At 40.6% G+C, this 19,848-nt stretch overlaps 1 protein-coding gene across 1 annotated transcript in view; it reads left to right on the forward strand.

Moving 5' to 3' along the window:
- Positions 1-19,848, forward strand: part of Adamts9 (ADAM metallopeptidase with thrombospondin type 1 motif 9) — a 161,981-nt gene that overhangs the window by 83,559 nt on the left and 58,574 nt on the right. Inside the window, exon 28 of the mRNA XM_055628553.1 lies at positions 3,864-4,040. Within this exon, the coding sequence (XP_055484528.1) occupies positions 3,864-4,040 (177 nt within the window). The remainder of the gene's footprint in view (positions 1-3,863; positions 4,041-19,848) is intronic.

Here is a 19,848-nt window from a genome sequence, read left to right on the forward strand (position 1 = left end):
CTTATGACTTTTCTAGACGTCTTTACTACTATCTTCCCTTCCCCTCAACTTTTTTAGCTCCCTCTCCTCCCCCTAATTAAAGAGCCCCCTTCTTTCCATTTTCCCATTCAAATCACTTGTACACTGCTGCTTCTCTCTATATAGTCCCCTGTGTCCCATGGTCCTTTTTAGGAAACTCAAATGAGAAAGAGAACAAGTGACATTTGCCTCTCTGGGTCTGGGTTACCATATGCAATATGGCCTTTCTAGTTCTATCCTATTTACCTGAAAACTTCACGACTTCATTTTCCCTTACAGCTGAATGATATTCCATAGTGTGTATGTACTACATCTTCATTATCTACTGTCAGTTGAAGGACAATTAGGTCGTTTCCATTTCCTAGCTATTGTGAATAAGGCCACAAGATATGGCTGAGCCGGTATCTATAGATGGGATGATCAGCCCTTTGAGCATATATCAGGGAATGGTAGAGCCAGGTCATGTGATTTGAGGATTTCCCACACTGATTTCTACAGTGGCCAGAGCAGTTTGCAACCCCACCAGCAGTGAATGGGGGCTCCCTTTCCCCCAAATTCTCCCCTCCCTTTGTCAGTTGTTTTACTGGTCTTTGCCATTCTGACTGGGGTAAAATGAAATCTCAACATTGTTTTGATTTTTATTCTCTAATTGCTACGGATGATGAGCATCATTTTGAGATATTAGTCTTTTCTTTTTCTTTCTTTCTTTTTTTTTTAAGAACTCTCTGTTCAGATCCCAAGCCTGTTTTTATTTTTAAATGTGCTATTTTATTTTATCTCTTCTTTATACTCTGAGTTATTTATGTACTATGGGTAATAATTCTCTGTCAGATGTATAGCTGGCAAAGATTCTTTCCCACTGTGTGGGCTTCCTATTCACTTCACTAGTTGTTTCCTTAACTGTGCAGAAGCTTTTTAGTTTTTTTTGAGGTCTCACTTGCCAGTTGTTGGCCTCATTCTTGGGCAAACTGGGTCCTATTCGGAAAGCCATTGCCTACACCTATATCCTATGCCTATAAGTTAGGTTTCTTCTAGCAGGTTCACAATTAGGTCTTTGATCCATTTGGAGTTAGTTTTTGTTCAAGATGATAAATATGGGTCTAATTTCATTTCTCTTCATATAGACATTTAGTTTCCCCAGAACTGTTTGTTGAAGATGCTTTTCCCCCCACTCTATGTATTTGGAATCTTTGTCAGACAGTAGGATGCTATATTGAAGTGTATTCATATTTGGGTATTCAGTTTTGTTCCATTGGTCTTTATGTCTGTTTTGCATTGGCACTCTTATTGATTTTTTCTTGTCAGTTTGACACAAGTTAGAGTTATCTGAGAAAAGGGAACCACAACTGAGAACATGCCTTAAAAAGACTGACCTGTATGCAAGCATGTGGGGCATTTTCTTAATTAGTAATCAATGTTGGAGGGCCCAGAGCATTGTAAATGATACCATTCTTGGACAGGTAGCCCTGAGCTATAGTAGAAAGCAGACTGAGTAAGCCACTGAGAGCAAGCCACGGCTTCTGCCTCAGTTCCTGCCTCCAGGTTCCTGTCCTTCTTGATTTCCTATTCTGACTTTCCTCAAGGATGAGGAAAGTATAAGACAAAATTAACCCTTGTTGCTTTTGGTCATGATGTTGTACAACAGCTATAAAAAAAAAATCTACCCAAGCAAATATCATATTGTTTTGGTTACTATGGCTCTGTAATATATCTTAAGGTCTAGAATGATGGTCTCTCCAGCATTGCTTTTTTGCTCAGGACTGTTTTTCCTCTCCAGGGTCTTTTTTGGTAACGTATGATTTTTTTTTTTTAATTTCTGTGAAGAATGAGATGGTGGTTTTGACTGGGCTTGCATTGAATCTGAAAATAACTTTTCACTGAATGTCATTTTTACAATACCAATTCTGTCAATCCATGAGCGTGGCGATGGTATGCCTTTCGATTTTCTAGTGTCTTTCTCATCTTTTTCTTCAGAGATTTAAAGTTTTCATTGTAGAGGCCCTTTACCTTTTTGATGAAGTTTGTTCCTAGATATTTTATTTTCTTTGCAGTTCTTGTGAGTGGGAGTGTGCCTATGACCTCTTTCTCTGTGTGCCAGGAGGTTAAAGGCCACTCAAGCTGGAGTGGCAGACTGTTCCAGGGCACTGGATGTGGAACTTTGGCTAGATCTGGGTGGCTGAGGAGGGTGCGTGGAGGGAAGGGTCAGTCTCACTCTGCTAGACCCTGGTTCAGAATGTGCAGGATCTGGCTGGACCTAGGTATGACCTTTATCAGTTTTGTGATATTAACAAGTAACATAACTTAGCCCACTCCTCATATCATTATCCATAAACTGGATTAGTAATAGTACCACCTGCATATTATTTACGGCTATTATATGAGACAGCATCTATTAAATGCCTAACATGTAGCCTTCAGTGAATCAAGTGATACTGTAATAATGCAATAATAGCTTTCTTTATTAATAGCAAGAGTGATATGCGTTATTGCAGCAATAGTGTTGGGAGTTTTGTGCTCCTGTTATGCTTTGTAGCATGAGTTCCCATACATATTTATGAAAAAGACACAGGCCCACTAGCCCACAGTCTTGGGTCTCATCGTCTCAGTCATATAACCTACAAGTCCCAGGCAGTTGTACCAGGGATTTTTGTTGACTCTTGCTGATGTCATTCTGGGCAGTGCTGCTAAGGGAGGGAGCAGGGGAGGCTTTGAGACTCCTGTGATGTGAGTCTTCCCAACACTGTGCAGTTTTTGTCCTGTGGGATCCATAATTAGGCTTCTGTAGTTGGATCCTAGCCAGGTGAGTCCACGCCTTTGCTAGGATTCTTTCAGCTATCATGGGCCGACCCTTCCAAATGTTGTGGGAGAGCTGGCCTTGACACAGCAGGGAAACTGAACGTCTGTGTTCCTGGATGTGAGTATCGCAGTGCTGTCCAAGAAATACAACTTGTTCCTGTCTCACAAATGTGAATCCTGCCAGGAGTCAGAACTTCAACAAGCATTCATTCCCATCATGCTGTTTATTCATCCCAGGGGGAAACTGTGCTTGTCCTAAGGTTTGAATATGGAGTTAAGCAGTTGAGCATCATAACTGGAATAAGAGAATCAGCAAAGGTCCATCCATGACAGCTTCATATAAGTTGCTGGAACAAGTGGGTTTGTGTAAAACTCAGTCCTTGGATTAAATCCCCAGCAACATTTAAAAATAAAATTTGAAGTTGGACCTGGTTGCTCATGTCTATAATCCCAGCACTCAGGAGGCTGAGACACGAGGCCAGTCTGCCTTTCAGGGAGTTCCAAGCCAGCCTAGACTGCAGAGTGAAACTTTGTCTTAAAACAAAAACAAACAAAAACCAAAGAAAGAAACTCAACAACCATCCAATAAAATAAAACTGGCCAGCGCATTATCTCTTTTATTTGATATTGAATAGTTTCTGGTTACTTATTTACTGGGTTTTGTATACCTCAAAGAATTTTATCTTAGCTACTGGTAAATGGATTGAGATGCATTAGATTAACTTCTCAACCTTCATTTTTATATGTGAGGCAAGTAACTGTGTTCTCGGCCTGATGAGATGAGCTCTGTTAAAAGCCCTTATTACAGAGGGAAAGGAAGCCTTCACTAAGGGAAGCTACTGTTCACAGGAGGGACCACGGTTCATTGGCTGTATCATGGTTGGCAATTTGCCTTGGCTCTGTCTGTCAGACTTGAGCTGTCCCAGTGTTACAATAAAGTGTAGCCCCCCCCCCAAAAAAAAAAAAAAAAAAGCTTCCTATGGGGAAATAGAATTCTTCATGTGCTGCTCACACAAAATGACTATGGTGTTCTTTGCCCCATCTTCCAGTGTACCAAGCCGTGTGGTGGGGGCATGCGGACAAGGCTGGTGGTCTGTCAGCGGGCCAACGGTGACCGGTTTCCAGATTTGAGCTGTGAAGTCCTCGACAAACCTCCAGACCGTGAGCAGTGCAACACACACTCTTGCCCACGAGACGCTGCGTGGAGTACTGGCCCTTGGAGCTCGGTACGGCCCTAATGCTTCATGTTTGTTCCTCAAACTCTGAGATGGTTGTTAGGAGTACTCTGGGGCACGCCTTCATAGCCAAGAACTGTCACGGCCATGAAAGCACTCTAAATACTGTGCTATAAGCGCCCTGTTACTTTCTCCCTACTGTAGCACAGTAGAATTAACACTGTATAAGACTGCCGAAGTAACTTTATAGAAAACATATACCTCATGCAGGAATGGTGCCAAGAAGTGGCTGCCTTTGCCTAGAAGAGCTATGTGTATTGTATGAACATGGATAATGCTTTAGAGAAACAGCTCAGTAGCAGCCAAGTTCTGCTTTCTAATCGGTTGTAGCTTGACTATTGGAGAAAGGTTTTCTTTTATTGAGGCCAAAGCAATTTTTTCCCCTTTAATTACTACCATTTGTTTCTGTGAGACTTGGATATACCTTACCACAATCAACATAAAGTCTATACCCGATAGACTAGTCATTTTGGAAATACAGAGTGTAATCAGTGACCCAGTACCTTCCAAGGTATGTGGACTCTCTTCCCTGCTCCCAGACAGGAGGTCCAACTGAGACCAGATTTACTTTGCTCCTAGTTTTCCTTAGCCCGCAGCAGACATGGCAAGGCAGGTTTGCCACTGTAAATGCTCTACAAACTTCTGTGGCAGTTCTTAGCAAACAGAAGGATTAGCTGTGTCAACACAATACCTTGGCTAAGCTGTGACAAAAATTACGGAGCCAGTAGGTCTGATGTTTCTAAGTACAGTAAATACTCCTATAAGCGCATTAATTGCAGTGAAGCTGAAATCAGCCATTATATTAAGGAGGGCTTTTTATTCAGTCTTGCCCTGGGAAGATCTAACTCATTGCTAGTGTCAGGTGAAGAGCAGATTAACTGAAGCAGCTTGATTGGCACCCACTGCTGCTTCTTTGAGCCAGGGTTTCATCATCTGTGTCTGCATCTGCCGGGATTGGTTCTATAAGCAGATTGCAAGGCTTTACGCAGCAGAGACCTAGAAGAGGAAGCAGGCGCTCGGATTGGGCTGTGGGATTCTAACGCAGAGTTTAAGAAAAGTTACAGCCTCACAGCTATGGTTTTCAAAGGTTATTTTGTCTGTAACACTGTCACCTTTTCCAGATGAATGCTTTGAAGTAGGCTTGAGATCACCTCAGGACAGACAGGATGTCCTTTGAAAGCCCCAATTTCCATCTGTCACTGCTACATACTACTGTCCATGAAATGTTCCTTCTAAATCCTGTTCCTTGTTTACTCTGTAGTATGTAGTTCACTCAAAGGTAGTATGTCACTAGTTTTCAAACCAGTGGTTAGGCCTCTAGGGAAACCTCACACACCTCCTCATTATATATATAGTCTTCTGGTTTGAGGGAGATAAGAAATTTGTGTTTTCCTTTTGCAGATTTTAACCCTTAAATCATTCCATATTTTTCTAAAATAAATTGTATAGGAAAATAGAAAAATTATATTTATAGTGAGTTATAAAATATAATGCTGGGAATATATCTGTTTGCGTATATACACACACACGTGTGTGCGTGTACATACATACATATATACACTGGTTTCTCTTCCTGGAACATTCTCTCAGTATATTCTCTATTGATAAGTTACTAGCTTAAAATTTTAAATGTAAGCTGCTGATCATTTGAACTGAAGAGCATAGTTAGCATTGCTGTTTTTCTTGGGGCTGCATACGGTTTTCTAAACTGTAAGAGAGGAAGAAAGGAGAGTGAAATTTCTGTGCTCTAGCATATGCAGACTATGGGTTTTAAAACTAGCTTTACTGCCTATGTAATCTCATAAAGCTATTGCTAGTTTGACTTCGATTTCAATTCTACTGTCTTAAGAAAAAGGCCATGTTTTCAAGGCTTTTAAACTGTGACTTTTTTTGTTTAGAGCTAAAAAAAAAAAAAAAAAAAAAAAAAGCATTTGGTCTAAGAAGATAGACAATGTAAATATATTAATTTTATGTACTTGTGAGAGAGCAATCATTTAAACTCTTACTGTAGGATTTTGATGGTTTTAATTTTATGTTTATTTACACGGATGCTTTGGTATAATGTCTTAGGAATTCTACATTTTGGCATACCTCAGTGACTCCTGTTTCTAGCCATAAAGTCTTTTTTTTTTTTTTAAATGGTGCTTTACCATTGTAACTACAGTGAAGTTATCAAGAGTACAAAAGAAAAAAAAAAGTGCTTTTGAGGTGCTAACATCTTGCTTCCCACAGAAAACAGCTTAGACTGACTAGAGGCTAGAGCGGCCTGTGACTCCTAAGGCAGGTTGCTATTGCTCCCAGGGACTCCCGCACACGGACACTGTCATATCAGAAAGCAGCTACTGCTGTGTGACAAGGTCAAGTGGAGACAGCTTACCTCAATGCTGCCTACGAAGGAGCAGTATTTTGAGGAAGAAACCCCAGATCATTGTTGCTACAAATGTCAGGGTCTCCACAAGGAAGCTTCTTTGAACTTAAGATTCAAACGACCCTCTTAGAGAGACCCTTGACTCAAGTCACTGCCCATCTCTAAATCATGGTTATCACACTGGTTGCAGTGTCTCACACCTGTGATCCAACATTCAGGAGACCGAGTCAGGGTGATCACCTCTAGTTTGAGGCCATAAGTTCCAGGCCAGCCAGAGTTCTAGAATAACCCTCTTGTCTCCAAAAAGAAAAGGAAACAAAAATCATGATTGAGAAAAACATGTTGCAAAAAAAAAAAAAAAAAAATTCTAACCTTTTAAAAATAATGTCCCTGAATTCCTGGTATTGTTTTGTTTGTGAAACAGCGTTGAACTATTGAGCCAGTAAGAGAGCACATTGGGTAGTAAACACACTTATCCCGCGACAAAGGGGACAAACTGGAAAGAGAACTCTGTGTTGTCAGGGTGAAGAAAGAAATGTTTTACAGGTCAGGCGCGTTCTAGACTGAGCAAATTCATCTAGGGGAAGAGAGTCGCATCACTGTCAATGCGGCATATGCAGGATAGTTGGGTGACATTTCTTTGTGTCTGTTCCCTGATCATCTTGGAGATGGTTCTTCTCTGCAGAAATTGCTTGTTTGGGTGTTTCCATGACAACTCCAAAAGTATTCTCTGAGTCTTTGAGACCTGTGCTTGCAGACCTGAAGAAGAGTTTATGAGCTTGCAAGGGAGCTATGCTTTTGTTTCAGGCTGGCAAATTGAAGGATTTGTGTCTACCTCATTTTCGTATCACAGTGTGCAGTTTATATAGGTAGAAAGAGAAAACATTTGACACCAGTGTTTTACAAGTATCACAACCATATTTCTAAAAATAGTTTGAAGCAGCCACATCTACGTATTTCTGGATATTTTGAGTGGTACAGATTTCTATGTGTTTATATAATAAAGCATATTTATTTTTCCATGTTATTTAATTTCATGAGCAATGTTTAAAAAAAAACAAACTAATGTGTGTGAGCCGACTGTGAAGGCAAATAGGCTATATGAATTAGAAGGAAATGTATGTTTCTTTTGATTAAAAATATACATATATATTTTTTAATTTTGTAAACTCTCTATCCTGTAACCCTCCCCCAAACTCTGAGTAGCCATGTATTAAACTTAATGTCATTGGCTAGGCTAAAGTGTGCATTTTGAAAGGTTACTTTAAAAGAATTCTGAATCAGAAATGATGAGTTCTATAAACAAAAATTTGTGAGGCTTAAAATTGTGTTGGGTAGCTTTTTCTTCTTTAATAATGTTGTCTTGACTTGTTGAGTTTCAACTACGAAATCGGAAAGCTCTATTTACTGAATTTGAAGATAATGGTTATAACATACCCAGAAGACAAAAAAAAAAAAAAAACAAAATAAAAACAAGTGACTAGAAGAGATTTTTCTGAGACAAACCACTCATGTGTTCACACAGTATTATACTGTGTGCACAGAAGGCTTCCATTTGTCACTTCATTTATTTGTTTACTTTCAATATGCCTCAGAAAGGATTCATTATTTTAAAAAAAATGTCATAGCAATGAAGATGGAAGTTCCAAGACAGCCTTCCCTTTGCAAAAAAACATACATCCAGATGATAACGTCTCGTACCACCCTCCATTTCCTCCTATTGTTTACAGTGGCACTTACACACGACAGATCCAAAATAAGGAGATCCGTGCATGAGTTAGAGCTCTATGAAGATGTAACAAAAATAGCATTACAAGGTAGACAGTGGTAACCATCGCTAACCTTATTGAGCATGTCTGTGTCAGTTCTATGAGGGGACAACTGCTAAATCACATGTCATGTTGCTACAATCTGCTTTAGTGATGAGACCTCTCATGCCATGTGCCCACTCTATTAATCCTGCTTTGGGAAACATAGAACAGGTTATGTTCAATGAATTAATGAGACTTTTGTTAGGAGATTCCTAAAATTCAAATATCATCCCGAACAATACTGAGCCGATTCTGACACTGTGCATTTGAGTCCAGCAACAGAAAAATCCTAAATTATTGATGCAATTGACAAATTCCCATAACTCCCCTTGTAACAAACAACCCTCTCCCCCATTTCATGTTAAAGATATGGTTTTGGTCAGAGTACTGTGATCATCTAAGATTTCAACTTTGAAAGCGCTGCAATTAAATATGAAAAATTAAGTGATGTTTTTACCAAAATGAATATATGTCTTAAGCATATTGCTATCACTTTTAAAAATGAAAGATTCTCACTACCTATTGGTTTGTTTTGAGGCACCACCTTGCTATAGACTAGGCTGGCCTTAAACTTCTGCTCCTCTTACTCATCATGAGCTGGATACATTTTTTTTTTAATCAAAAGACCGAGACATATGAAATCACATTTTCACTACATTCGATATGGATGTATCCATATATAGATATATCGATATATCCCTAAAACACCCCTGTCTGGGGTGTTTAGAGCCGTCAGAATGTGTGTCTGCATCTATTTATTAAAGACAAAACTCAACTGACTGTAAAGATTTTTTTTTTATGTTTATGGTGATTGTATGCCTATGTCACGTCTTTTTTGGCAGCTCTTTCATCACATCTTCTGACTTCTAGTTCAGGGTGGCTTGGCAGATTTCTATTCTTATGTATTTTTAAAGTCTGAAGATGAGAGGATGTGCACAAGTAGGAGGGTTTTCCACTCTCAGGAGACACTGTGCCCTCTGCCTGACTCAGGAGTTGTCTCTGTTGAGGAAAGGGATGAAAACCCTGGAATGTGGAGGGGAGAGTAGGGGTTGTATCCAAGAGTAATTGGCTGGGAGGGGATCCTGGACATTAGACTTTCCCAGAAGGTTTGTCTTGGGGAAGCTGTAAAGGAGTAAAAGACTTGACCTTGTTTCCTTCCAAATAAAAGCCATCTATTTCCCAGCAAATACTTTCAAGGTGCCTACCATGGGCCGGGTCCTGTTATAGGTACTACAGATACAGCAAAGAGCAAATCAGAGCTGTGCTTTCCCAAAGAAAAAGGGAAATTTTAGCTTGAAATGGAGAAAGCCAAACTCATGTAATCAAAGACTCCACACACCTTTTCCTGGCAGCTCTACTGGCTAACACTAAAAGGACAAATTGCTACCAGAACCTGTGGCTTCACTGTTGCTGATGACATTCACGCAATAAATAAAAATTAGCAAGCCTACTAGATGTGAAGTTGTCCAATCATTTTTAGAAAGACACCCAACACTATGGGAACAGAAACTTAAAAAAAAGAAAAAAAGAAAGTTGTCTGTTTGTTTGTTTTTAAAGCCCTGTCCTAGACTCTCCTCACTTTAGATCCCAGTGTGACTGATTGGTCTGAGACCCACAATCAGGGGCGACCCTGGCTCTCTGCTTCCTTTTTGCTGGGGCCCAGAAGCTTCTCCAGGAGAAGTTGTGGGCTCAGGGCCCATTTCCCCTTTGTTATTTAATGGAGGCAATAAAAAGATCTGGACCATGTGAATTGAGCAGTGTCTTCTCTACTTCTTACAGTCCCCTTGCAGTGGGATTATTGTTGCTAACAGCTCTAAGGCCAAAACTTCCCTTTCCAGAAATAGAAAATTGAAAATAGAAAATAGAAAATTGACAGCTAAAATAAATGTGTAGAGATGGTAAGAAGAAAGATAACGCTCAGTGGCTTAGTCCAGAGCTCAGCCCAGCATCCCTGTCCAGATCTGCATCCCACAGCTCCTCTGTGGGAGAATTTATGCCTGACCACATCCTGCAGTGAGGGAAAGATTCGGCACTGCTGCTTTCCATGTGGAAGTCACTAGCAACATGTTAGCCAACACTAGACACATAAACTGGACCTGGTGGCTCAGGCCTATAATCCCAGCAACTAGGTCATTTGAGACAGGAGAATCCCAAACCTTGGCCTGGGCTGCCAGGTAAGTTAAATAAAGGTCAGCCCGGGCAGCTTAGCCACACCCTGTCTCAAAAGTTGTTTTTCTTTCTTTTTTTTTCCAAAGGGTTAAAAAGCAGTTATGGATGTATATAGCTCGGTGATAAGACATTTACCAGCAGGGACCAGGCCTCAGACTCTATCCCCAGACAACCCGAAACAAACCCTAAACATTTATGCTGTAAAAAAAGGGACAGGAAGCTACCTTTTTAAAAGGATGTTAATAAATCTATTAACTATAGTCACCCTAAATTTCAAGCACCTTCTTGCAGCTGGTGACTACCAGAGAAACAGCCACTCAACAGTATATATTTAACAAATTAGTTATAAACTAGCCAAAAATCAAATTTATGAAAGTAAACTTGGGAAAACTCCTGTGTCAGCACCAAGAGGCCCCAGTGTGGCATGTCCCTGACAATTAGCATTCCCTTGCCCTTCTTGCGGTTTGTGCTTTTGTTTTGCAAAAATGTCCGTAGGCCACAGCTGGGCATCAGGAAAAAGCAGGATAGTGTAAAGAGGGACTATCAGAACCAGCTGTCCTGGGATGGCTAACTCCAGCTTTTCATTGTAAAAGCAGCTGTTAAAACAAACCCTCCTTTCCTGCATCTCAGAGTTCAAGTTCATAGTGGCAGTGAGTTCACTTAAGGAGAAAGATGGTTATGTGTTCAGTGGGTTAGAAGGGCAAAAACTGACTGATGCCTTTAGGGAGAAGGTGAAAACAGAGATCACCTTTTAGAATCTGGGATTCCAAGAGATCATTGTCTCTTTAGGGAAAGAAAGCTTTAGGAAGACAGCTTTTCTTATTCACTGAACACAGTAGGTGACACTGAGCAGATCAGCTTTGCAGGACTCCATTTCAAAGACTCTTCGGAAGAATCCGAAGCTGTGACGACCTCTCCTTCTTCACCTTCATTGTTGTCATTTGCCTTTGCAAGTCCCCATCCTCTGCAGAGTTAAGAAAACCTCGATGGGGCCATTGAATGATGCCTCAAACTGAAGACCCTCCCTTCCCCCACCGAGTTGAAATACACGTAAAAGCATTCCCTGCGAACTGACTCATGAGGCCATCAAGTAATTCTCTTTCTCAGTGGTCAGACGTAAAATCCTACACACATACACACACACACATTTTAGGGAGACATCCTGACTTCAGATGCCATCCAGAGCGTGTGTTGTGATTATTCAGATTGTCTAAGCATTTTAACAAGATTCAGTTTTTCCCCCTAAGCCACCATCAAAACATTTCAGACCAAAATAAACAAACTTAAGAAGAATCATAACCCCACAATCATTCAGAAATGACCTAAAATCTTGATTGATCAATAAAAGACAAAAAGATCTTTCTTGGCTTGTATCCAGGCAAGGAGAAGGCTGACATTGGTAGTTGGAGGGCACTAAACAGAGTGATGAGGGAGGTGGTTGGGGCCCTCTAGGTGAGGAGGAGAGGGGGATGATATAATTTTCTGTATATTTGAAATTTTACAAAATATGTTATTCTTAAACACTTATTTAAATAAATATGTTCGGATTGTGTTTTCCTTCAAGGCATTGAATTTTTTGGATAAATTTTAGGGAACTGTCTGTAACTGCTCTTTGGCCCTAAAATGACAGAAATAGGGAGTCTGCGTCTTTCTTAATTTTCTCTTTCCTGCCCTCTGCCTTTCTTTCTCCCTGCACTGCTCTCCTTTCCCAGTGTAACTTAAGTAAAACGCCCATGGGCGATTGGAAATTGTGCCTTTTATGCCTTCCTTCCCCAGGGAAATCCCAGCTTTTCCTTCAATGCAGTCCCTGCTTTCAAATTCTAATAAATAAAACACAGCCCCTTTTTTAATCCACCCCTATCCAAAGTCTGAACTCCTTGGAAAACAAAAGACTTTTTCCAAAACTGTGTGCTGTTTGTTTTCTTTGAACTTAGTCAACCCCTCCCCCAACCAGCTTACCTATTCTGCAGTTCTGCCTGCAGGACCCTGATGAAGCGCTGTGCCTTTCTTCCTGGTTGTCTTTGAATCAGCTGTGACCTATCTAAGAATCCCTTAGGTGGCCAGTGACCAGCTGATGTCAGGGAGGAGTGCTGTCCCCTAGAGCTTGTTACTGTCATTGAAATCCTGTTGAGTATCTTGCAAGGGATTTCATGTCATACAAGGCATATGGTCTTTATAGAGCAAGTTTTTAACCAAAGTCCCTAACTTTGCAGAAGTGATATCCACATGGCTCTACAACTTCCATTTGTCAGGAAGGCTGTGTGCCCTGCTGCCCTCAACATCCATTCAAATCAAGCTAGTGCAGGGCACATGAAGGACTTCCCTGGGGCCTTAGGATAAATCAGTGATTCTTACTTGCAGATGATTATTTTAATCTCTCAGTGAACCTTAAGCAAAGTCTGGAGATATTTTCAGTAGTTTTCTTCTGGGAGTGGAGATTCTCCTGGCATCAAGAAGTTGAAGGGGGGGGGGGTGGTATCGGTTATCCAGCAAAGATAGGATAGCCCAACAAAATTTTACCTCACCCGGTATCTCAAAAGGATGATAAAGTTGAAAGGTCGGGTAAGAAGAAGTCATTCCCGTTGAAAGTCTGTGGAAAGTGTATTGAAAATTCCTCTCCAGAGAGGTGACATGGCTGTTAAACAAATAGAGCTCTAAGACACCGGGAAGCTGGCTGTCTCTGTCAACTCCCAGCAAGATCTGCTAGGATAAGCTGAAAGTAGAAGGCTTCAGAGAGTAGATGGTCTAGCCAGACTGAATTTGCAAGTGTGTGTGTGTGTGTGTGTGTGTGTGTGTGTGTGTGTAGTGTAAATGTGTACTGATGTGGCTCAGAAGGGTGAGATGAAAACACATGGAAATTCTGGCTTGAGTGGTCACCTTCCTAAACCAATAGTGATAGTGTAGATGGGACAATTCTTCAACATGACAGGACATTTGAGAAAGTTTTTACATTGCTTCTTTTTAATTAGATGTTTTATCAGTGTTATAGCTCTGCACCTGTGTGAGAGTCTAACAATGTCTAGTGTCTGGTGACGTCTGAGTGTCACACTTGAATACGTAGGTTGCTATTTGTGAAATCTTTTTCAAGTGTAGGATTAATTGTAGTGAGCATTTTGTCTGGGAAACGGGGAAGCACAATTCCAATTAGGAACTAAAATAGTAGTGCATAGAGCAATCTGTATATCTTTAACAAGTATGAATCAGACTTTCCTCAACTTGACACTTGGGACCAGATAACCCTTTTTTGGGTGACATCCTTCTGGGCATTGTAGAATGCGCATCAGCTACCTTGGTCTCTACCTACCCAGTGTCTATCACAGGCCCATACACTGTGATACCCTAAGATGTCTTCAGACATCACCAAATGATGGACTGGGGAAGGACAACAAAAGAACCTGCCCTATAAGCTTATTGATTTCTCACTGCAGAATTTGGCTTTTCATATTTTTATGAGCATTGGGTCAGTGACCCTCAACATTTCCAAAATATATTTGATACCAAATCCATCCTTTTAAGTCAATAAAGTCTTTGAGGTTACACAATTATTCTCTTTCTCTTCTTTAGGAAGAGAAAGGCTGTTTCTCACAGATGGCCAAGTTTTCACTGTTTCGTGACCTTGGGAAGTTGGTTATTTTGTTTTTTAACCCATTGGAGAAAACTATTCCAGATGTATGATGTTGATTTGGCTTTTCTGTACATGAATTTCTGGGAAAGAAAGTCTCTGAGTTCTGCTCCTCCAGAGCAACATTCTTTTCCCTTTGCAAATCATCACTGCTTTGGCAGATGGCAAATGCTATCTATCTAGCTACCAGCCCCAACCCCATGCCACAAATACTGACAAATATACTCAGAATGGAAGGTGTAATTCTGAGATCATACAGGCAGAGAAGATTGTAGATGATGTATCTCTTAGATCTAAAGGGAAAAATCAATCTTATTTCTTCTCTTTTAATAAAGTCACAAGCATGACCAAAACCCTAGACTCTTCAAATGCCTACAATTTAAATGTGAATCTTGGGATTGTTAACTACATTTTTGCATTACAAAAATATTAGAGGCACTTGCTGTTTTCTCAAAGAACCTGAGTTTGGTTTCCAGCACCCAAGTCAAGTACCTCACAACTTCCTGTAACTCCAGCTTTGGGAGATCTAACACCCCCTTATAATCTCCATTGTCACCTGCAAACAGGTGGTACACATTCATATAAACGTACATACAGACACATAAGCAAAAATCTAAAAATAAATCTTGATGAAAATAATCACACACACACACACATGAATTTCTTTATGTTTCAAATAAATTTGTGATCTTGTGTGGGGCCACATGCATCGCTATTCTCAGCTACATGGGTCCCAAGCTACGTCCAACCTTGCCAATGTGGTACCAGGGTTGTGGCGTGGTGGTGGTCTGTTGGTAGGGAAAAGCAAATAAAACAAACCCAAGACACCACCACTAGCCTGAAAAATAGTGTAGTGGGACTAAACATGTAATAGAACAGTACATTTCCCACACCCCCAAAATTTAAACCATGTGATGGAAGACTGCAGAAAACCTTACTGAAAGTGAGACATTCACGTTTGGTTCACCATAGGATAAAGGAGTAAAAGTAAACTGAACCTTAAGTTATTAATGGGCTAACTCTATCAAAGCTCTTTAAATTAAACCTGGAGGGTCTGAGGAACCAGCTCAGTGGGTATACTGTTTGCCTACAATGTACAAAGCCCTGGGTTCCAATCCTGATAGTGCATGAACTGGCCTCAGCGCCCATTCCCATGATCTCCACCCTCAGGAGGTAGACAGACACAGGAGGATCAGAGGCTTAAGATTACCCTCAGGTATGTGCAGAGTGCAAGGTTAGCCTGGGATGGACGTGACCGTGTCTCAAACAAACAAACCAGCAAACAAATTCATTTTAAACCTCAGAATTTTTGACCTTTGTGGACGTATAACCTTTCCAATAATTCTAGCTTAGGGACCTGACACGTGCGGATTTTCTCTAAAAACAATGAGCAATGAAGCCGCTAGTAAAAAGCACACTCACTTGACTTAGTGCAGTCCTATACAGTCTCTAGCTGGTGACTCATTGACTGGTCTACACCTCTTAACTTGACACTCCAGTTGGCCAGATGGTTTTGATTGAGATGGAGAAATAACAAGGAGATCCAATATTTGGACCTGTGCTCTGAGCCATGGCCTGGATCACGTGTGTTATACACACCATTAATAATCCATTAATTATTAATAATTCATTAATAATTCCTGCAGAATGCGCTGTGCAAGTAGGGAAACTGAGACACCAGAAAGTTAAGTTCGTGTTTCAATCTCATGTGTCAGTAAGCTTTGGCTGCACACCTGATAGAGTCCAGAGCTGCAGGTTTTGAGCTGACTCAAATCTTCTGAAAGTTCCATTAGAAAGAATGCCACCCCTGGCTCCAGTGAAATGGTTTAGCCCTACCTCTACATTTGAAAATTCCTTGAAGTTGAGTCCTTGAGATCTGAATGTTCCCCAAGAGTGTTTTAGCCAAGACCTACTTTTATTCATTTTACTTATCACTAGTTGGGGGAGCTGAACATTTACATTGTTTGAACTGGATCATTTTTTACACCTCAGTTGGTTTAATAAAACTATGTAGGCACCTTGGAAATTGGATTTGGTCACCCAGCATTCTCTGGGCACTAACTTTGAAATGGCTTGCTTTCCCCTGGCTGTTAACAGTACCTGGGAAGGGAAGGGTTCCAATGTTTCAAGACATGGCCTGATCCTAACATCTGGAGAGTTAGGACTTTGCCAAATAGATAGGTATACTGGGGGCAGCTTATCAAAAGCCAGTAGACACAATTTACAATTCATGCCACACAATTCACAGTAACAAAATGTTGGGCGTGCTACTGGCTGAATAAACCTATATCTGTTCTATATCCTGAATAAACCTATATTTGTTCTAGATGAAAAGGGACTTTTTAAAAGGTCAGTCAGTGTGAAACAGGGACATACCATCTTGGGATCAGTGTGAAAGTTTTCAGATTTTTGCACATAGGTTTTTCAGTCAGAATGGAAATAGAAATCTTCTGGCCCTGATAGACTGCCTTGCCTTACTTGGCTTCCTTCCTTCTCTTCCTCCTTTTCCTCCTCAGGGAGACAGGCTTTTGTATCCCAGGCAGGCCTTGATCTCTCCATGTACCAAAAGTTCCATCACCACAACACTTATATGCAAGGCTGGGAATCAAGCATGGGATTTCATACATAGGAGAGCTCTCTGCCAATGAAACATAGCCTCTTGTTTATTGCATATCTTTACATTGTGTGTGTGTGTGTATATATATATATATATATATATATATATATATATCTGTATATATATATACAGATATATCTGTATATATATATACAGATATATACATACATACATGTATATATATGTATATATATATACACCTGAAAAACGAAACTCAATCTAAAGTGACATTTCTGGATAGCATTAATATTATATAACATTAGCAGTTAGAAATAAGCTCTTTTTTCTTCCATTTTTCCCTTACTTCCTTCCCTTCTTCCTTCTTTTCTGTTTTTTTAAATTATTATTATCACTGCTATTGTTCGAGACAGGGTGTCATTATGTAGCCCAGGCTGGCCTTGAACTTACAATGACCCTCCTGTCGGGGCTTCCTGAAAGTTGGGACTACAGAAATGTGTCACCACTTCCAGCTCGAGCTGAACTTTCAATATTTGTGTAGCATTTGAGGGGAGTATAATGTTCTGAGTTTCTACTTTCTGCCTTTTGCTGTTTGCTGTTAGAATCTCAGATAAGAGATTCTTAGTTGTGCCTTGTGTTGTTTACCTATATAGTTGTCAATTAAACATTAAACTACAAAGGTAATGAGTCAGTTTGGGGGTGAATTGAAGCAAGAGATTGGGGAGAACAACTGCTATTTGTTTGTCCTTAAAATAAGCTGAGCACTGTGAAAATGTGGACTTATTGCTTTTGTGTTATTGTGGGGTAAATGGCTATAGAAGTACTCTTTGAGCATGTACTCATTGGTGTGTGGTATAATTACTTGGGTGTTTTCCACACATCAGACATGCTTCTAGTCGCTAGGGATTGAACAAAACACACACGCATGCGTTCTCTGTGTCTCTCAAATTATTGAGTGAATAGTCTAGGGAGTAAGGGAAGCCTATGAATAACAACGAAATAAAGAATGAAATAGAGAATTTTGAAACTGTGATAAAGACTAATAGGTAAAACTGGATTCAGGAGATGAGTAGAGCTTGCTATAAAAGAGGGGAAGGGAATCAGAGTTTTAAGATTTGAAGATGTATCCAACAGTCTCCATTTGAACAATGATACAGGGAAATACAAAAGAAAACCAAGTGGCATCCAGAAACGGGATGTTTCTGGAGGCAGGAGTGTGCTGCATTTAGTGATCCTGAAAGGCAAGGGGAACTGAAATAGAGGAGGTGGAGACAGGATACAGGAATTAGAGAGGGAATGGGAGACATGGAGATAAATTGTGGTGTGGACAGAGGGAGGCAAGAGTTAGATGACTGAGAGACAAGAAGCCCCTAGGGTGGGATGGGGTGGATTGAACAGGAACATGGATTCATTTTAAAAAGGTGACTCTGGCTTTGAATTCAGGGAAGGAAGCAGGGCTACCCTTCTCTAGGAAGCCATTGTGACAACTGAAATGAGGCTCTGATAAGTGTGTCCGCAGGAAAGATGGTGAGGGACGAGAGTCTTCTGAGATATTTTTGAGGTAGAGCTAAAGGATTAGCTGAGGGTATGGGTATAGGATACAAAAGGAATACTAGAGCCAAATGACTCTGAGTTTTTTGGACTAAGAAAAAGGAAGGATGGCATTTATATTGTTTAAAATGGAAAGGTCTATAGGAGGAACAGATGTGTAGAAAGAAAAGGGAACTGTTGGGGACATATTATTCTGAGATGCTTGTTAGCTGTAGCTTAATGTCTGCTGAACACCAATGCAAGTAGATATTTGCAGTGTTCGATGCCTTTAGTTAGATAACAGAGGGAAACAAGGTACTTACCGAACCATATTCTTCTTCAGTCTCTGGATACCCTCTTTAATAAAGCTTAGAGTAGTACAGAAACAATTTAAATTTGCAAAACAAAACAAAAAAATTAAACATAATTCTAGTCCTTCCTAAGGTGAAGTAATTTATTTAGTTTAACACATCAGTTTTTATTTCTTCTCCTCTCATCCCTTCTCAGTGCCATTTTTTTAGCCATCTCTTTACCAGAATGTGGACAGAAGGAGGAGATAGAAAAGAAACGAAGGATTTGAATAAAGCATGTTGAAAGACACGAAACACAGTTTGATCTCTCAGTAGAGTAATGTGAAGTTGGATGAGCATCTGATTCAATTAATGTTTAAAATGACCTTTTGCCCATCTGGTCAGACATGGATCTCTGCAAACAGGCTCGAATATTTATGCCTATCTCGATTCTGGAGTGGGATTATTACCCACCCAAACGACACTTGGTTGTCTGGACGGCTTCCTAAAACACAGGGTATTTTTCAGTTCTTCCTTGGTATTTGGGGTTCTGGAGGGTTCCAAGACCTCCTACTGGAACCCCCAGACTCTGGAGATGGATAAGTTCAGTTTCTTTGTAAGAAATAGTGTAGTATTTCCATACAACCTATCTAGGCTTTCCTTATGACTATAAATCAGTGTGAATGCCCTTACAAATATTTCTGTGATGTTTAGCGAACAATAACAACAAAATAGTCTCTACGTGTTAGGTGTAATTTTCTCACCTAGATATCTTTGGTTCAGGGTTGGTTGGATCTGGATTCAGAGTCAATGGACATAGGGGACCACCTGTGGGATCTAGTTTATAGCCGCTTCATATAAATAAATACAGTCCCATTACACCACAGTTATGGAAAAAGGACCAGACAGACAGAAAGTGGTGTAGGTTGGAGGAGACAGGGAAAGGCACCCTGCTTCTGTGCCTTTTAGATGACTGATGGGTACATGGCCTGAAAGGGATGCAGTTCAGCAGCACACACCAGAGTCTGGAGACAAATTGATGAATTGCTTTCCTCCAGAAGCATTCCTAGCGGTGACTGAAGCTTCCCAGACCTTAGATACTAACATAGGTCACATCAAGTGGGGCTGCCAAGGCTTGACAGCTGCTGACAAACATCTCCAGATTGCCTTGATCTCCCCCCCCCGAGACCTTTGATCACAGTCCACTTTCACGTTCCAAGAAATTTCGGTTACTGCTCCCGCCAGCCATAGCTTGCCCATCAGTTACTAACTCAGACACTTCTTATATGCCTTCCTTTCCGGTATGTGCGTGTGTGGTGCCCAGGAGCACTGGTATGCATATTCAAACACGCTCGGGTACGTGTGCATGCACATGCTCCCACACACATGTGCACATGTGCAGGGCGCCCCCCCCCCCCGTCTTCTGCTGTTGCT

The sequence above is a fragment of the Psammomys obesus genome, unplaced genomic scaffold, assembly GCF_907164565.1.
Source record: "Psammomys obesus unplaced genomic scaffold, mPsaObe1.curated_primary_1811, whole genome shotgun sequence".
Classification (NCBI taxonomy): Eukaryota; Metazoa; Chordata; class Mammalia; order Rodentia; family Muridae; genus Psammomys; species Psammomys obesus.